At 41.8% G+C, this 15,677-nt stretch overlaps 1 protein-coding gene across 1 annotated transcript; it reads right to left on the bottom strand.

Moving 5' to 3' along the window:
- Positions 1-2,289: 2,289 nt before the first annotated feature.
- LOC133616913 (protein SPMIP2) lies at positions 2,290-14,569 on the bottom strand. Its single transcript, XM_061976489.1, has 3 exons — positions 14,515-14,569; positions 9,738-9,967; positions 2,290-2,352 (listed from the first exon to the last, which is right to left on the bottom strand). The coding sequence occupies exons 1-3, from the start codon at positions 14,567-14,569 to the stop codon at positions 2,290-2,292; spliced, it is 348 nt and encodes a 115-aa protein (XP_061832473.1).
- Positions 14,570-15,677: the final 1,108 nt, after the last annotated feature.

The following is a 15,677-nucleotide window of genomic DNA, read 5'->3' as shown; positions in this document are numbered from 1 at the left end:
GGTTATGACCGAAAGGACAAGATCACGGGTACAAGCGGCTGAAATGAGTTTCCTCCGCCGGGTGGCGGGGCTCTCCCTTAGAGATAGGGTGAGAAGCTCTGTCATCCGGGGGGAGCTCAAAGTAAAGCCGCTGCTCCTCCACATGGAGAGGAGCCAGATGAGGTGGTTCGGGCATCTGGTCAGGATGCCACCCGATCGCCTCCCTAGGGAGGTGTTTAGGGCACGTCCGACCGGTAGGAGGCCGCGGGGAAGACCCAGGACACGTTGGGAAGACTATGTCTCCCGGCTGGCCTGGGAACGCCTCGGGATCCCCCGGGAGGAGCTGGACGAAGTGGCTGGGGAGAGGGAAGTCTGGGCTTCACTGCTTAGGCTGCTGCCCCCACGACCCGACCCGGATAAGCGGAAGAAGATGGATGGATGGATGGATCACAGAGACAGGTTGTTTTTGTGTTACTGTATATATTTGTTTTTCTGAAAAATCCCACTTACTATACTTTGGGTAACACAGTGGTTCTCAAACTTTTTTTGTCATCCCCCACTTTGGACAAGGGGGAGTTTTCAAGCCCCACCTGCCCCCATCGCCCCAACAGAGCGCTAATGCCAAGCTTTAACATTTTCAAATTTATTGAACATCAAGTTGTATACATTCGAACTCAATAACATAAAATAACATTAAGTTCAATAATAAATAAAATAACTGTGCAGCTGTGGTATAACTTGCATCAAGTTCAATAATAAATAAAATAACTTCCATCAAGTTCAATAATAAATAAAACAAAAGTGTTATAACTTGCATCAAGTTCAATAATAAATCAAAAAAAGTGTTATAACTTGCATCAAGTTCAATAATAAATCAAAAAGTGTTTTAACTTGCATCACGTTCAATAATAAATCAAAAAAAGTGTTATAACTTGCATCAAGTTCAATAATAAATCAAATAACTTGCATCAAGTTCAATAATAAATCAAAAAAAGTGTTATAACTTGCATCAAGTTCAATAATAAATAAAACAAAAGTGTTATAACTTGCATCAAGTTCAATAATAAATCAAAAAAAGTGTTATAACTTGCATCAAGTTCAATAATAAATCAAAAAAAGTGTTATAACTTGCATCAAGTTCAATAATAAATAAAACAAAAGTGTTATAACTTGCATCAAGTTCAATAATAAATCAAAAAAAGTGTTATAACTTGCATCAAGTTCAATAATAAATCTAATAACTTGCATCAAGTTCAATAATAAATCAAAAAAAGTGTTATAACTTGCATCAAGTTCAATAATAAATCAAAAAAAGTGCTATAACTTGCATCAAGTTCAATAATAAATAAAACAAAAGTGTTATAACTTGCATCAAGTTCAATAATAAATCAAATAAAGTGTTATAACTTGCATCAAGTTCAATAATAAATCAAATAACTTGCATCAAGTTCAATAATAAATACAATAAAAGTGCCACTTTTAAATTTCCTCCCGTTCCTCGCGCCCCACCTGTCATGTCTCTATTCCCCACCAGTGGGGCGCGCCCCACACTTTGAGAAACGCTGGGGTAACAACAGTCAATATTTATTTATTTATTTTATTTTATTTTTTTCTTATAAAATAAAAGTGAGCTTTTGTTAAACCAAATATTGTGTTTTTTTCCATATACAACAATCTATCTGGATTCGATAAGAGAATCGATAAGGAATCGGTTAGATAAGAGGATTCGATAATGGGCTCGAACTCGATCATTTCTTATCAAACATCATCCCTATGCATGCATGTGTGATGTATCATGTTGTGTACATGCATGTTCCAAATAAACTCAAACTCAAATATAGGAAAATATGTACACAACATACATCAGTGCATTTATCGTAACAATCATGCATACGCCTCAAAATATGTTTGCATAATGTTATGGTGACTTGATAAAACTGGACACATCCCAGATCGCCGCTCTTCATGTCAGACTTGGTTTTTGGATTTTTGTGTCCCAGCCTTTCTCTTCTCTCTGCCATTGGGAAATCAATGAAAAGTCATGAGAGGCAGTAAATCAGAACTGTGAAGTTTTCTTTCTTGATTGATCTTGGTGTTGCCTCAAAGCTCCTCTAACTGCTGTTTATTTGCAGGGAGGCTATCTGTTCTTATGTGTGCAGGCTGCAAAAGTGAAAGTGTTGCATTATGGATGAGGGGGTGGTGGTGCAGATAACACTACAATGCAGACAACCAACACTGCAAACCTGAGATGTTGCAAGACTCGGACCTGTAACAGGATTCTGAGTGCAACATGCTCAAATGCTATTAGTCTTACTGCTGGGGCTGGAACATGTGGCTCGCTCGCTCTTCCAGCGCAATTCGTACGTCGGTTTTCTGCACCAAAAAGAGCACCATGATCAGTTTCGTCTCATCATTTCACAGTAAAATGCACTGAAAAGTGTTCACATTTAAAACTCTACATTAGGGGGCATACTTGCCAACCCTCCCAATTTTCCCGGGAGACTCCCGAATTTCAGTGCCCCTCCCGATAATCTCCCGGGGCAACCATCCATCTTCTTCCGCTTATCCGAGGTCGGGTCGCGGGGGCAGCAGCCTAAGCAGGGAAGCCCAGACTTCCCTCTCCCCAGCCACTTCGTCCAGCTCCTCCCGGGGGATCCCGAGGCGTTCCCAGGCCAGCCGGGAGACATAGTCTTCCCAACGTGTCCTGGGTCTTCCCCGTGGCCTCCTACCGGTCGGACGTGCCCTAAACACCTCCCGAGGGAGGCGATCGGGTGGCATCCTGACCAGATGCCCGAACCACCTCATCTGGCTCCTCTCGATGTGGAGGAGCAGCGGCTTTACTTTGAGCTCCCCCCGGATGACAGAGCTTCTCACCCTATCTCTAAGGGAGAGCCCTGCCACCCGGTGGAGGAAACTCATTTCGGCCGCTTGTACCCGTGATCTTGTCCTTTCGGTCATAACCCAAAGCTCATGACCATAGGTGAGGATGGGAACGTAGATCGACCGGTAAATTGAGAGCTTTGCCTTCCGGCTCAGCTCCTTCTTCACCACAACGGATCGATACAGCGTCCGCATTACTGAAGACGCCGCACCGATCCGCCTGTCAATCTCACGATCCACTCTTCCCTCACTCGTGAACAAGACTCCGAGGTACTTGAACTCCTCCACTTGGGGCAGGGTCTCCTCCCCAACCCGAAGATGGCATTCCACCCTTTTCTGGGCGAGAACCATGGACTCGGACTTGGAGGTGCTGATTCTCATCCCAGTCGCTTCACACTCGGCTGCGAACCGATCCTGCGAGAGCTGGAGATCCTGGCCAGATGAAGCCATCAGGACCACATCATCTGCAAAAAGCAGAGACCTAATCCTGTAGGCACCAAACCAGATCCCCTCAACGCCTTGACTGCGCCTAGAAATTCTGTCCATAAAAGTTATGAACAGAATGGGTGACAAAGGGCAGCCTTGGCGGAGTCCAACCCTCACTGGAAACGTGTCCGACTTACTGCCGGCAATGCGGACCAAGATCTGACCCTGATCATACAGGGAGCGGACCGCCAAAATCAGACAGTCCGATACCCCATACTCTCTGAGCACTCCCCACAGGACCTCCCGAGGGACACGGTCGAATGCCTTCTCCAAGTCCACAAAACACATGTAGACTGGTTGGGCAAACTCCCATGCACCCTCAAGAACCCTGCCGAGAGTATAGAGCTGGTCCACAGTTCCACGACCAGGACGAAAACCACACTGTTCCTCCTGAATCCGAGGTTCGACTATCCGGCGTAGCCTCCTCTCCAGTCCAGCCTTCCCGGTAAGGTCCCGGGGAAACCATTCTCCCGATTTCCACTTGGACAGCAATATTGGGGGCGTGCCTTAAAGGCACTGCCTTTAGCGCCCTCTCTCACTTGAAACCTTCACCCCTTAAAGAGGAACATTATCACCAGACCTATGTAAGCGTCAATATATACCTTGATGTTGCAGAAAAAAAGACCATATATTTTTTTAACCCATTTAAGAACTCTAAATGGGTGAATTTTGGGGAATTAAACGACTTTCTAGTATTCGCTCTCGACATCGGGAAGCAATCCACCATTTTCTCAAACACCGAGTCAAATCAGCTCTGTTATTTTCCGTTTTTTCGACTGTTTTCCGTACCTTGGAGACATCATGCCTCGTCGGTGTGTTGTCGGAGGGTGTAACATTACCAACAGGGACGGATTCAAGTTGCACCAGTGGCCCAAAGATGCCAAAGTGGCAAGAAATTGGACGTTTGTTCCGCACACTTTACCGACCAAAGCTATGCTACGACAGAGATGGCAAGAATGTGTGGATATCCTGCGACACTCAAAGCAGATGCATTTCCAACCATAAAGTCAAAGAAATCTGCCGCCAGACCCACGTTGAATCTGCCGGAGTGTTTGAGCAATTCAGGGACAAAGGACCTCGGCAGCACGGCAAGCAATGGCCGAGCGAGGTAAACCCCCTGGATGTCTTGGCTCACACCGTCCCTTATGCCAGCGAAGATGATCAAGAGAAGAATATCGACCCTAGCTTCCCTGGCCTGCTGACATCAACTCCAAAACTGGACAGATCAGCTTTCAGGAAAAGAGCGCAGATGAGGGTATGTCTACAGAATATATTAATTGATGAAAATTGGGCTGTCTGCACTCTCAAAGTGCATGTTGTTGCCAAATGTATTTCATATGCTGTAAACCTAGTTCATAGTTGTTAGTTTCCTTTAATGCCAAACAAACACATACCAATCGTTGGTTAGAAGGCGATCGCCGAATTCGTCCTCGCTTTCTCCCGTGTCGCTTTCGTCGGTTTCGCTTGCATACGGTTCAAACCGATATGGCTCAATAGCTTCAGTTTCTTCTTCAATTTGGTTTTCGCTACCTGCCTCCAAACTACAACCATCCGTTTCAATACATGCGTAATCTGTTGAATCGCTTAAGCCGCTGAAATCCGAGTCTGAATCCGAGCTAATGTCGCTATAGCTTGCTGTTCTTTCCGCCATGTTTGTTTGTGTTGGCTTCACTATGTGACGTCACAGGAAAATGGACGGGTGTTTATAACGATGGTTAAAATCAGGCACTTTGAAGCTTTTTTTAGGGATATTGCGGGATGGGTAAAATTTTGAAAAAAACTTCGAAAAATAAAATAAGCCACTGGGAACTGATTTTTAATGGTTTTAACCCTTCTGAAATTGTGATAATGTTCCCCTTTAACAGCCGCATGCTGTCCAGGCGTCCGCTTTTCCTCCATATAAACAGCGTGTCATAATAATGTAGCGTTGGACGGATTTAACAATGGTCTTTACTCGAAGATGTCAAGAAATGCTGACACGTTGTATGATCTTTTAACTGGTTTACTGATAACGTTCATTTCAAGCGCACACACACACACACACACACACACATACAAGTGAATGCAATTCATACTTGGTCAATAGCCATACAAGTCACACTGAGGGTGGCCGTATAAACAACTTTAACACTGTTACTAATATTTCATGCAGAACGACTCTGGGCTCATGAACATTACACTTCACTCATACAAACACCCCCCCCCCCACCCCCACCCCCACACAATGCCTCTCACCACCGCTTAATTCCTCTTCGGGGTTTTGGACGGCTGAGTAGCGCTTTATAGTACCAGGCCGGCCTCCAGGGCCCCAAATCCCCCCCTGTTGCGAGTTGTTGTGATTATATGTAACATGTTTATGTGTGCTATGCTAAATGGACCAGTCTGGACCCCCTCCCGAGGGTCCAGCCTTAGACTGATATTTTTTACTCTTCCCCCCTTTCCCAATATCACCTTTTTCCCACCTTTTTTAAGGAGCGCCCTAAGTGGCTGATTCGTCGGCGGTCCCGTCTTGTCTCCCTGTAACGTATGTCTGCTCTTAGTGGGACTGTGCCCAAAATGAAATTTCAGTTCTTATGTGTCTTGTACAAACCCTGTTTCCATATGAGTTGGGAAATTGTGTTAGATGTAAATATAAACGGAATACAATGATTTGCAAATCCTTTTCAACCCAAATAATCATTAACTTTAGAATTTGATGCCAGCAACACGTGACAAAGAAGTTGGGAAAGGTGGCAATAAATACTGATAAAGTTGAGGAATGCTCATCAAACACTTATTTGGAACATCCCACAGGTGTGCAGGCTAATTGGGAACAGGTGGGTGCCATGATTGGGTATAAAAGTAGATTCCATGAAATGCTCAGTCATTCACAAACAAGGATGGGGCGAGGGTCACCACTTTGTCAACAAATGCCTGAGCAAATTGTTGAACAGTTTAAGAAAAACCTTTCTCAACCAGCTATTGCAAGGAATTTAGGGATTTCACCAGCTACGCTCCGTAATATCATCAAAGGGTTCAGAGAATCTGGAGAAATCACTGCACGTAAGCAGCTAAGCCCGCGACCTTCGATCCCTCAGGCTGTACTGCATCAACAAGCGACATCAGTGTGTAAAGGATATCACCACATGGGCTCAGGAACACTTCAGAAACCCACTGTCAGTAACTACAGTTGGTCGCTACATCTGTAAGTGCAAGTTAAAACTCTCCTATGCAAGGCGAAAACCGTTGATCAACAACACCCAGAAACGCCGTCGGCTTCGCTGGGCCTGAGCTCATCTAAGATGGACTGATACAAAGTGGAAAAGTGTTCTGTGGTCTGACGAGTCCACATTTCAAATTGTTTTTGGAAACTGTGGACGTCGTGTCCTCCGGACCAAAGAGGAAAAGAACCATCTGGATTGTTCTAGGCGCAAAGTGTAAAAGGCAGCATGTGTGATGGTATGGGGGTGTATTAGTGCCCAAGACATGGGTAACTTACACATCTGTGAAGGCACCATTAATGCTGAAAGGTACATACAGGTTTTGGAGCAACATATGTTGCCATCCAAGCAACGTTACCATGGACGCCCCTGCTTATTTCAGCAAGCCAGGTGTTACATCAACGTGGCTTCATAGTAAAAGCGTGCGGGTACTAGACTGGCCTGCCTGTAGTCCAGACCTGTCTGCCATTGAAAATGTGTGGCGCATTATGAAGCCTAAAATAGCACAACGGAGACCCCCGGACTGTTGAACAACTTAAGCTGTACATCAAGCAAGAATGGGAAAGAATTCCACCTGAGAAGCTTCAAAAATGTGTCTCCTCAGTTCCCAAACGTTTACTGAGTGTTGTTAAAAGGAAAGGCCATGCAACACAGTGGTGAACATGCCCTTTCCCAACTACTTTGGCACGTGTTGCAGCCATGAAATTCTAAGTTAATTATTATTTGCAAAAAAAAATAAAAAATTATGAGTTTGAACATCAAATATGTTGTCTTTGTAGTGCAGTCAACTGAATATGGGTTGAAAAGGATTTGCAAATCATTGTATTCCGTTTATATTTACATCTAACACAATTTCCCAACTCATATGGAAACGGGGTTTGTACATGTTAAAGAATGGACAATAATAAAGCATCCTGAATCCTGAATCCTGAACACTGTTACAAATATGTGAACCCACACCAAACAAGAATGACAAACACATTTCCGGAGAACATCCGCACCGTAACACAACATAAACACAACAGAACAAATGCCCAGAAACCCTTGCAGCACTAACTCTTTTGGGACGCTACAATAACATCTACGGCTTTTGGAGCTCAGTGCACAACTGCACACACAAAAAGAAGGAGACGAAGCAGAAGAAGGAAGACGAGACATGGCGACGACGAGTAAGAAGAAGAAATACCCTTGCAAGTTCCAAAATGATTGGAAAAAAGAATTTAATTTCATCCAGGACAGCTCGAAGGGGAAGGGGTATGCTGCCTGCACCTCAACCCCGCCCCCGCAACCACGCCCCCATCTCCCAAATTCGGAGGTCTCAAGGTTGGCAAGTATGATTAGGGGTACCACAGGGCCAAAGTGAAAATGTGCCAAAGGTCGGTGAACCAAACACAACCATTTTCACCACACAACACAAGTGAGGAATCCAGCCTCATACAGTATTATAGTACAGATCAGGGGTCCCCAAAGTTTTTGACCCGGGGGCCGCATTGGGTTGAAATCTGTCTCATTGCAGATTAGACAAACTGCCTTTTCCTTACATTGAACAAAAAAAAAAAAGTCATATGTTCACTGATGTATAAAAACTCTACACTCAGAGTCTATTCTACGTTCCCCCAACGATTTCGCCATATTTTTTTCCTTGTGCACTAATTGTCGCTTGACTTTGCGGCACGAGCGTGATGACGTCACGTTATCCATGGAAAAATGCATCTTTAGACAATATGATTTGCCTGAGCGGCTAGGATGAGTAAGAAGCGGATGGGTGAGAAAGGACAAATAAAAATAAATAAATAAAATAAAAATAAAAATAAAATATACAGGTAAAAGCCAGTAAATTAGAATATTTTGAAAAACTTGATTTATTTCAGTAATTGCATTCAAAAGGTGTAACTTGTACATTATATTTATTCATTGCACACAGACTGATGCATTCAAATGTTTATTTCATTTAATTTTGATGATTTGAAGTGGCAACAAATGAAAATCCAAAATTCCGTGTGTCACAAAATTAGAATATTACTTAAGGCTAATACAAAAAAGGGATTTTTAGAAATGTTGGCCAACTGAAAAGTGTGAAAATGAAAAATATGAGCATGTAAATTTAGATTTACATGCTTGTGCGTAAATTTACGCACAAGGACAAACCAAATTGGGATAAATGGCTGGATCCTCTACTGTTTGGAATGCGGGAGGTACCTCAGGCCTCCACAGGCTTTGCGCCTTTTGAGTTATTATACGGCAGGAAGCCGCGCGGGGTTTTGGACGTAATTAAGGAAAGCTGGGAGGAGGGTCCAAGCTCCAGCAAAAACGAAATTTAATACGTCCTCGCCGGGTTATTCCGGTTCCGGTGACCATGGATGAAGTGCTGGCTGTCCAGAGTTGGGACCTGGGGTGGACCGCTCGCCTGTGCATCGGTTGGGGACATCTCTACGCTGCTGACCCGTCTCCGCTCGGGATGGTCTCCTGCTGGCCCCACTATGGACTGGACTCTCACTATTATGTTAGATCCACTAAGGACTGTTCTTTCACAATATTATGTCACTCGACATTCATTGCTTTCGGTAACCCCCCTTAGAAAGGGGGGGTTACCCACATATGCGGTTTCTCATAGTCATTCACATCGACATCCCTTATGTGGGCTCTGTACTGAGGATGTCGTTGTGGCTTGTACTGCCCTTTGAGACTTTTTGCGATTTAGGGCTATATAAATAAACATTGATTGATTGATTGACTGACATGCGAGCAAAACGCCACACGGTGGGGCACTTGTCACGCGAGAATTTGCTCCATGCCCAGGAACGTCAGCAGCGCGTGTGTAACAGCGGGACTCCGCTAAGAACATTTTCACCGGGAGAAAAAGTGCTTGTGTTACTTCCAACATCCAGCTCAAAATTACTCGCCAGGTGGCAAGGACCCTTTGAACTTGCAAAAATGATAGTTTGAATGTGCAGGATGAGTGGAATGTGTTGAAGGTGGAATGGTTTGAATCGGGTGAAAAATGTGGAAATGGTGGAAGTTTGAAAAATGGACAATTCATTTTGAATGGGAAAAATGTCCCGGAAAACCTGGAATTCTGGGAAATGTGGGAATTTTTGGAATTTGTCAAGGGAAAGCCCGCTTTGGAGCATTCACACATACGATAACAATGTGGTTGAATCATCCTAAAAGAAGGCTTAGTGTAAAATGTACCTTAATCTGCATGCCGCTATGTAAGGTCTCACTGTTCACCAGCTGGTTGTACTGCCAGCCCCAGCCCACCTCGCCCACCAAGGCATGTTTGGGCAGAGGTGGGGGGGCGTGCGGTGCGGCCCGTGTCAGATAGGTGAGGTCGCCCGTAGCCTCGGGGGACAGGGAGCCCACACCCACGTACTGAGGGGAATGATGCAGCCTCGGCCTGTAGTTGCCGACACCATCCGGACCTTGTGTGAGTCACATGTGAGCATAAAGGGAAAGAGATGATGAAGTTTACCTCATGTTAACACCAGGCACTTACCGCAGTCAAGTAAACACCGTATTTTTCGGAGTATAAGTCGCACCGGAGTATAAGTCGCACCTGCCGAAAATGCATAATAAAGAAGGAAAAAAACATATATAAGTCGCACTGGAGCCCGGCCAAACTATGGAAAAAAACTGCGACTTATAGTCCAAAAAATATGGTAATAAATATACTATATAACTATATATATATATATAACTATATGTATATATATATATATATATATATATATATATATATATATATATATATATACACAGGTAAAAGCCAGTAAATTAGAATATTTTGAAAAACTTGATTTATTTCAGTAATTGCATTCAAAAGGTGTAACTTGTACATTATATTTATTCATTGCACACAGACTGATGCATTCAAATGTTTATTTCATTTAATTTTGATGATTTGAAGTGGCAACAAATGAAAATCCAAAATTCCGTGTGTCACAAAATTAGAATATTGTGTAAGGGTTACATTTTGAAGACACCTGGTGCCACAAACTAATCAGCTGATTAACTCAAAACACTTGCAAAGGGCTTTAAATGGTCTCTCAGTCCAGTTCTGAAGCCTACACAAACATGGGGAAGACTTCAGATTTGACAGCTGTCCAAAAGGCAACCATCGACACATTGCACAAGGAGGGAAAGACACAAAAGGTTATTGCTGAAGAGGCTGGCTGTTCTCAGAGCTCTGTGTCCAAACACATTAATGGAGAGGCAAAGGGAAGGAAAAACTGTGGTCAGAAAAAGTGTACAAGCGATAGGGATCACCGCGCCCTGGTCAAGATTGTGAAAAAAAACCCATTCAAAAATGTGGAGGAGATTCAGAAGGAGTGGACAGCTGCTGGAGTCAGTGCTTCAAGATCCACCACCAAGAGACGCTTGAAAGACATGGGTTTCAACTGCCGCATACCTCGTGTCAAGCCACTGTTGACCAAGAAACAGCGCGAAAAGCGTCTCACCTGGGCTAAGGAAAAAAAGAGCTGGACTGCTGCTGAGTGGTCCAAAGTCATGTTTTCTGACGAAAGCAAATTTTGCATTTCCTTTGGAAATCGAGGTCCCAGAGTCTGGAGGAAGACAGGAGAGGCACAGGATCCACGTTGCCTGAAGTCTAGTGTAAAGTTTCCACCATCAGTGATGGTTTGGGGTGCCATGTCATCTGCTGGTGTCGGTCCACTCTGTTTCCTGAGATCCAGGGTCAACGCAGCCGTCTACCAGCAAGTTTTAGAGCACTTCATGCTTCCTGCTGCTGACCTGCTCTATGGAGATGGAGATTTCAAGTTCCAACAGGACTTGGCGCCTGCACACAGCGCAAAATCTACCCGTGCCTGGTTTACGGACCATGGTATTTCTGTTCTAAATTGGCCCGCCAACTCCCCTGACCTTAGCCCCATAGAAAATCTGTGGGGTATTGTGAAAAGGAAGATGCAGAATGCCAGACCCAAAAACGCAGAAGAGTTGAAGGCCACTATCAGAGCAACCTGGGCTCTCATAACACCTGAGCAGTGCCAGAAACTCATCGACTCCATGCCACGCCGCATTAACGCAGTAATTGAGGCAAAAGGAGCTCCAACCAAGTATTGAGTATTGTACATGCTCATATTTTTCATTTTCATACTTTTCAGTTGGCCAACATTTCTAAAAATCCCTTTTTTGTATTAGCCTTAAGTAATATTCTAATTTTGTGACACACGGAATTTTGGATTTTCATTTGTTGCCACTTCAAATCATCAAAATTAAATGAAATAAACATTTGAATGCATCAGTCTGTGTGCAATGAATAAATAGAATGTACAAGTTACACCTTTTGAATGCAATTACTGAAATAAATCAAGTTTTTCAAAATATTCTAATTTACTGGCTTTTACCTGTATATATATATATATATATATATATATATATATATATATATATATATATATATATATATATATATATATATATATATATAGTTATATATATATATAGTTATATAGTATATTTATTACCATATTTTTTGGACTATAAGTCGCAGTTTTTTTCCATAGTTTGGCCGGGCTCCAGTGCGACTTATATACGTATATATATATATATATATATATATATATATATATATATATATATATATATATATATATATATATATATACAGAGTTTTGATGGAGTGGAAACGTGTGAACTCGTTGGGAGTTTCCTCCTCTCCCAGCTCGCTAGCCTCAACCTGAACCTTGGTATTTACTGTGATGACGGACTGGCAGTGTGTCGCGCCTCGCCAAGGAGCAGCGAGAATACCAAGAAGCGCATATGCCAAATTTTCAAAGAGAACGGCCTACGGATCACGATTGAAGCCAACAAGCAAACCGTCAACTTCCTCGACGCCACTTTCAACCTGAGAAATAACAGCTACCAACCATTCACGAAATCCAACACAACACTCCAATACGTGCACCATGACAGCAACCACCCACCCACCACCACGAAAAGAATACCTACCGAAATTAATAAAAGGCTATCGATGCTGTCATCCAGCAAAGCTGAATTTGACCAAGCAACCCCCCCGTACCAAAAAGCACTTGATGAAAGCGGATACAATTTCACCCTCACCTATGAACCCACGCCAGGAAACCAACCAAAAAAGAACAGAAAACGAAACAACATTATCTGGTACAACCCCCCATACAGCAAAAACGTCTCAACTAATATTGGCCACAAATTCCTCACTCTGATCGGCAAACACTTCCCCAAAGGCAACACCCTAAGAAAAGTATTCAACAAGAACAACATTAAATTGAGCTACAGCTGTATGAACAATATACGACAAATTATTTCAAACCACAACAAAACAATTGCAAATGAGCCGTCTGCCCCCAGACAGAGCGACTCCAAAACCAACAAAGGCTGCAACTGCCGCAAGAAACCTGATTGCCCTCTCAACGGGGGGTGCTTACAAACATCAGTCGTTTACCAATCAAAGGTAACACGCAAGGACATTAACACAGCCGACACATATGTAGGATTAACCGAGGGAGAATTCAAAACCAGATGGAACAATCACAAGGCTTCTTTCAGGAACCAAAACCTGCGGAATATTACAGAACTCAGCAAACACATTTGGGACCTCAAAGACAATAATGTTGAATATTCAATAACATGGCAAATTCTTGCATCCAGCACACCTTACAATAGTGGTAATAAAAGATGCAACCTATGCTTGAAAGAGATACTGTTTATTATATACCGTCCATACCTGTCATCCCTCAACAAGCGCAGCGAAATTGTGTCAGCATGCCGTCACATATTGAAACACCTCCTAGGTAACACATGAGCCAATCACCACGCACCTACGCCAGCCTGTACCTACCCACTGCGTGCCCTATATAAACCATGGTATGTGAATGCTTCTATTAAAATCTCCTGATGATTGAGGGAACCCCTCATGAAACAGGCCTGTAGAGATGAAGTAGTCTTGTGATTTTTTCCCACACATACATATATATATATATATATACACACAGGTGTGTTTGTTTATTATCATGTATTTATCTGGCATTATGAAATGCTCCATTCCAATGAACACCTGGCTTTTAATAAACACCTTGTACCTGCTGCAGTTTGGAAAATATGAAGTATCATTCTTTATTTGTGACAAAAAAAGAAAGAAAATATATGCTATCATTATGTGTTTATCATGTATTTATTTGAGCTCATTATAAAAGGCTCCATTCTGATGAACACCTGGCTTCTAATAAACACCTGGCAGTAGTTCTGTAAATATTAAATATAACTCTTTATTCTTGGCAAAAACTACAAAAAGTAAACTGTCATTATGTGTTTATATAATATATGTTTTATTGTTAGGAAATTACAAGATATATACAAGTATTATGTGTTGCGGAAGACGTGTGTTTATTGTGGAATTGATTTCAAATATTTATGAAATGCTCCATTCCAATGAACACTTTGCCTCGAATAAACACCTTGTACCTGCTGCAGTTCAGTAAGAAAAACGAAAAAAATGATACTATCATTATTTGTTTATCATGTATTTATTTGTGATCATTATGAGAAACTCCAATCCAGTAAATACCTTGCCTCAAATAAAAACTTGGCTGCAGTGTAGTCAATATAAAGTATGATTTTAATGTAAAAAAAAAAAAAGACTACAAAATATATACTATCATCATTTGTTGCAAAATATTGTTTGTGTTTAGTGTGTGTTTATTTGAGATCATTACAAAATGCTCCATTCCAATGTGCACCTTGCCTCGAATAAACAATCGCTGCAGCTCAGTGAGACAATAGCAAGAAATATACTATTATGAAGAGTTTCTAATCTATTTATTGGGGTTTGTTTTTTTTTTAAAGATATTCATTCAAATTAGCACTTTATCTCCAATAAACAGCTGGCATGCTCTCTAATTGTGAGTAAAAATATGGTCAAAAATCATCTAAATTGATTAGCTGTCATTCATAAAGCGTGAGTACTCTGTATTACCTGTAAAGATCATTCTTTGTCCAGTCGGTGTCGCTCCTTTGCTCTTGTGTGTCATTTCTGTTCTGTTGCTTTCAGGGCCAAGTTGGCATAAATAATGCAGCCTGCTGGGAGATTACGTGTACTGCTCTGTCCATAGGGTCGTGGTCCATCGTCATGGCAACCAGGCCTGGTGAGGTAGTTGGGTGCTTTTTTTTTTTATTAAACGACTGTACATCCAACTCATGTTGTCGGACTAAAAACAATAAAACACAATATGACTATGATACAGGGTTGTTAGGGCTGTCCCTATACCAATATTTTGGTATCTTTTTGATACTTTTCTAAATAAAGGGGACCACAAAAAATGTCATTATTGGCTTTATTTGAACAAAAAACATACGGTACACTAAACATATGTTTATTATTGCAGTCGAAGAACTATATATAGTCCTTAAGCAAACAAAGACTCCTAATTAGTCTATGCAGTAACATATTGTGTCATTTATACACCTATTATTTTCTACACATTATGAGGGACAAACTGTAAAAATTGATTATTCATCTACTTGTTCATTTACTGTTAATATCTGCTTATTTTCTGTTTTAACATGTTCTATCTACACTTCTGTTAAAATGTAACAATCACTTATTCTTCTCTTCTTTGATACTTGACATTAGTTTTGGATGATACCACACATTTAGGTATCAATTTGATACCAAGTAGTTACAGGATCATACATTGGTCATATTCAAAGTCCTCATGTGTCCAGGGACATACAGTATTTACTGACTTTATTAACATAATATACATTTTTTTTAAACTATAGAAGATGAATATTGATGTAATCATAGTAGTATGGACTAGATACACTCTTGTACTTGGTATCATTACAGTGGATGTCAGGTGTAGATCCACCCATGGTGTTTGTTTACATTGTGACGGCGGTGAGCTATTGTATCCTCCTACGGTGTGTAGTGAAGCATGTTTAGCTGTTCAGTGTTGGGTTAATTAACTGAAATCCAGTAACTAGTTACAGTTACTAGTTACATTATTTCAAAAGTAACTCAGTTACTAACTCGATTACTTACACCAAAAAGTAATGCGTTACTGTGAAAAGTAGCTATTTAGTTACTTCTTTTTTTCTTGTTTTGTTTTAAAGCTCCCATTAATGCCCTACTAGTGT

The sequence above is a fragment of the Nerophis lumbriciformis genome, linkage group LG16, assembly GCF_033978685.3.
Source record: "Nerophis lumbriciformis linkage group LG16, RoL_Nlum_v2.1, whole genome shotgun sequence".
Taxonomy (NCBI): Eukaryota; Metazoa; Chordata; class Actinopteri; order Syngnathiformes; family Syngnathidae; genus Nerophis; species Nerophis lumbriciformis.
This window is presented reverse-complemented; position numbering and strand designations above follow the sequence as displayed.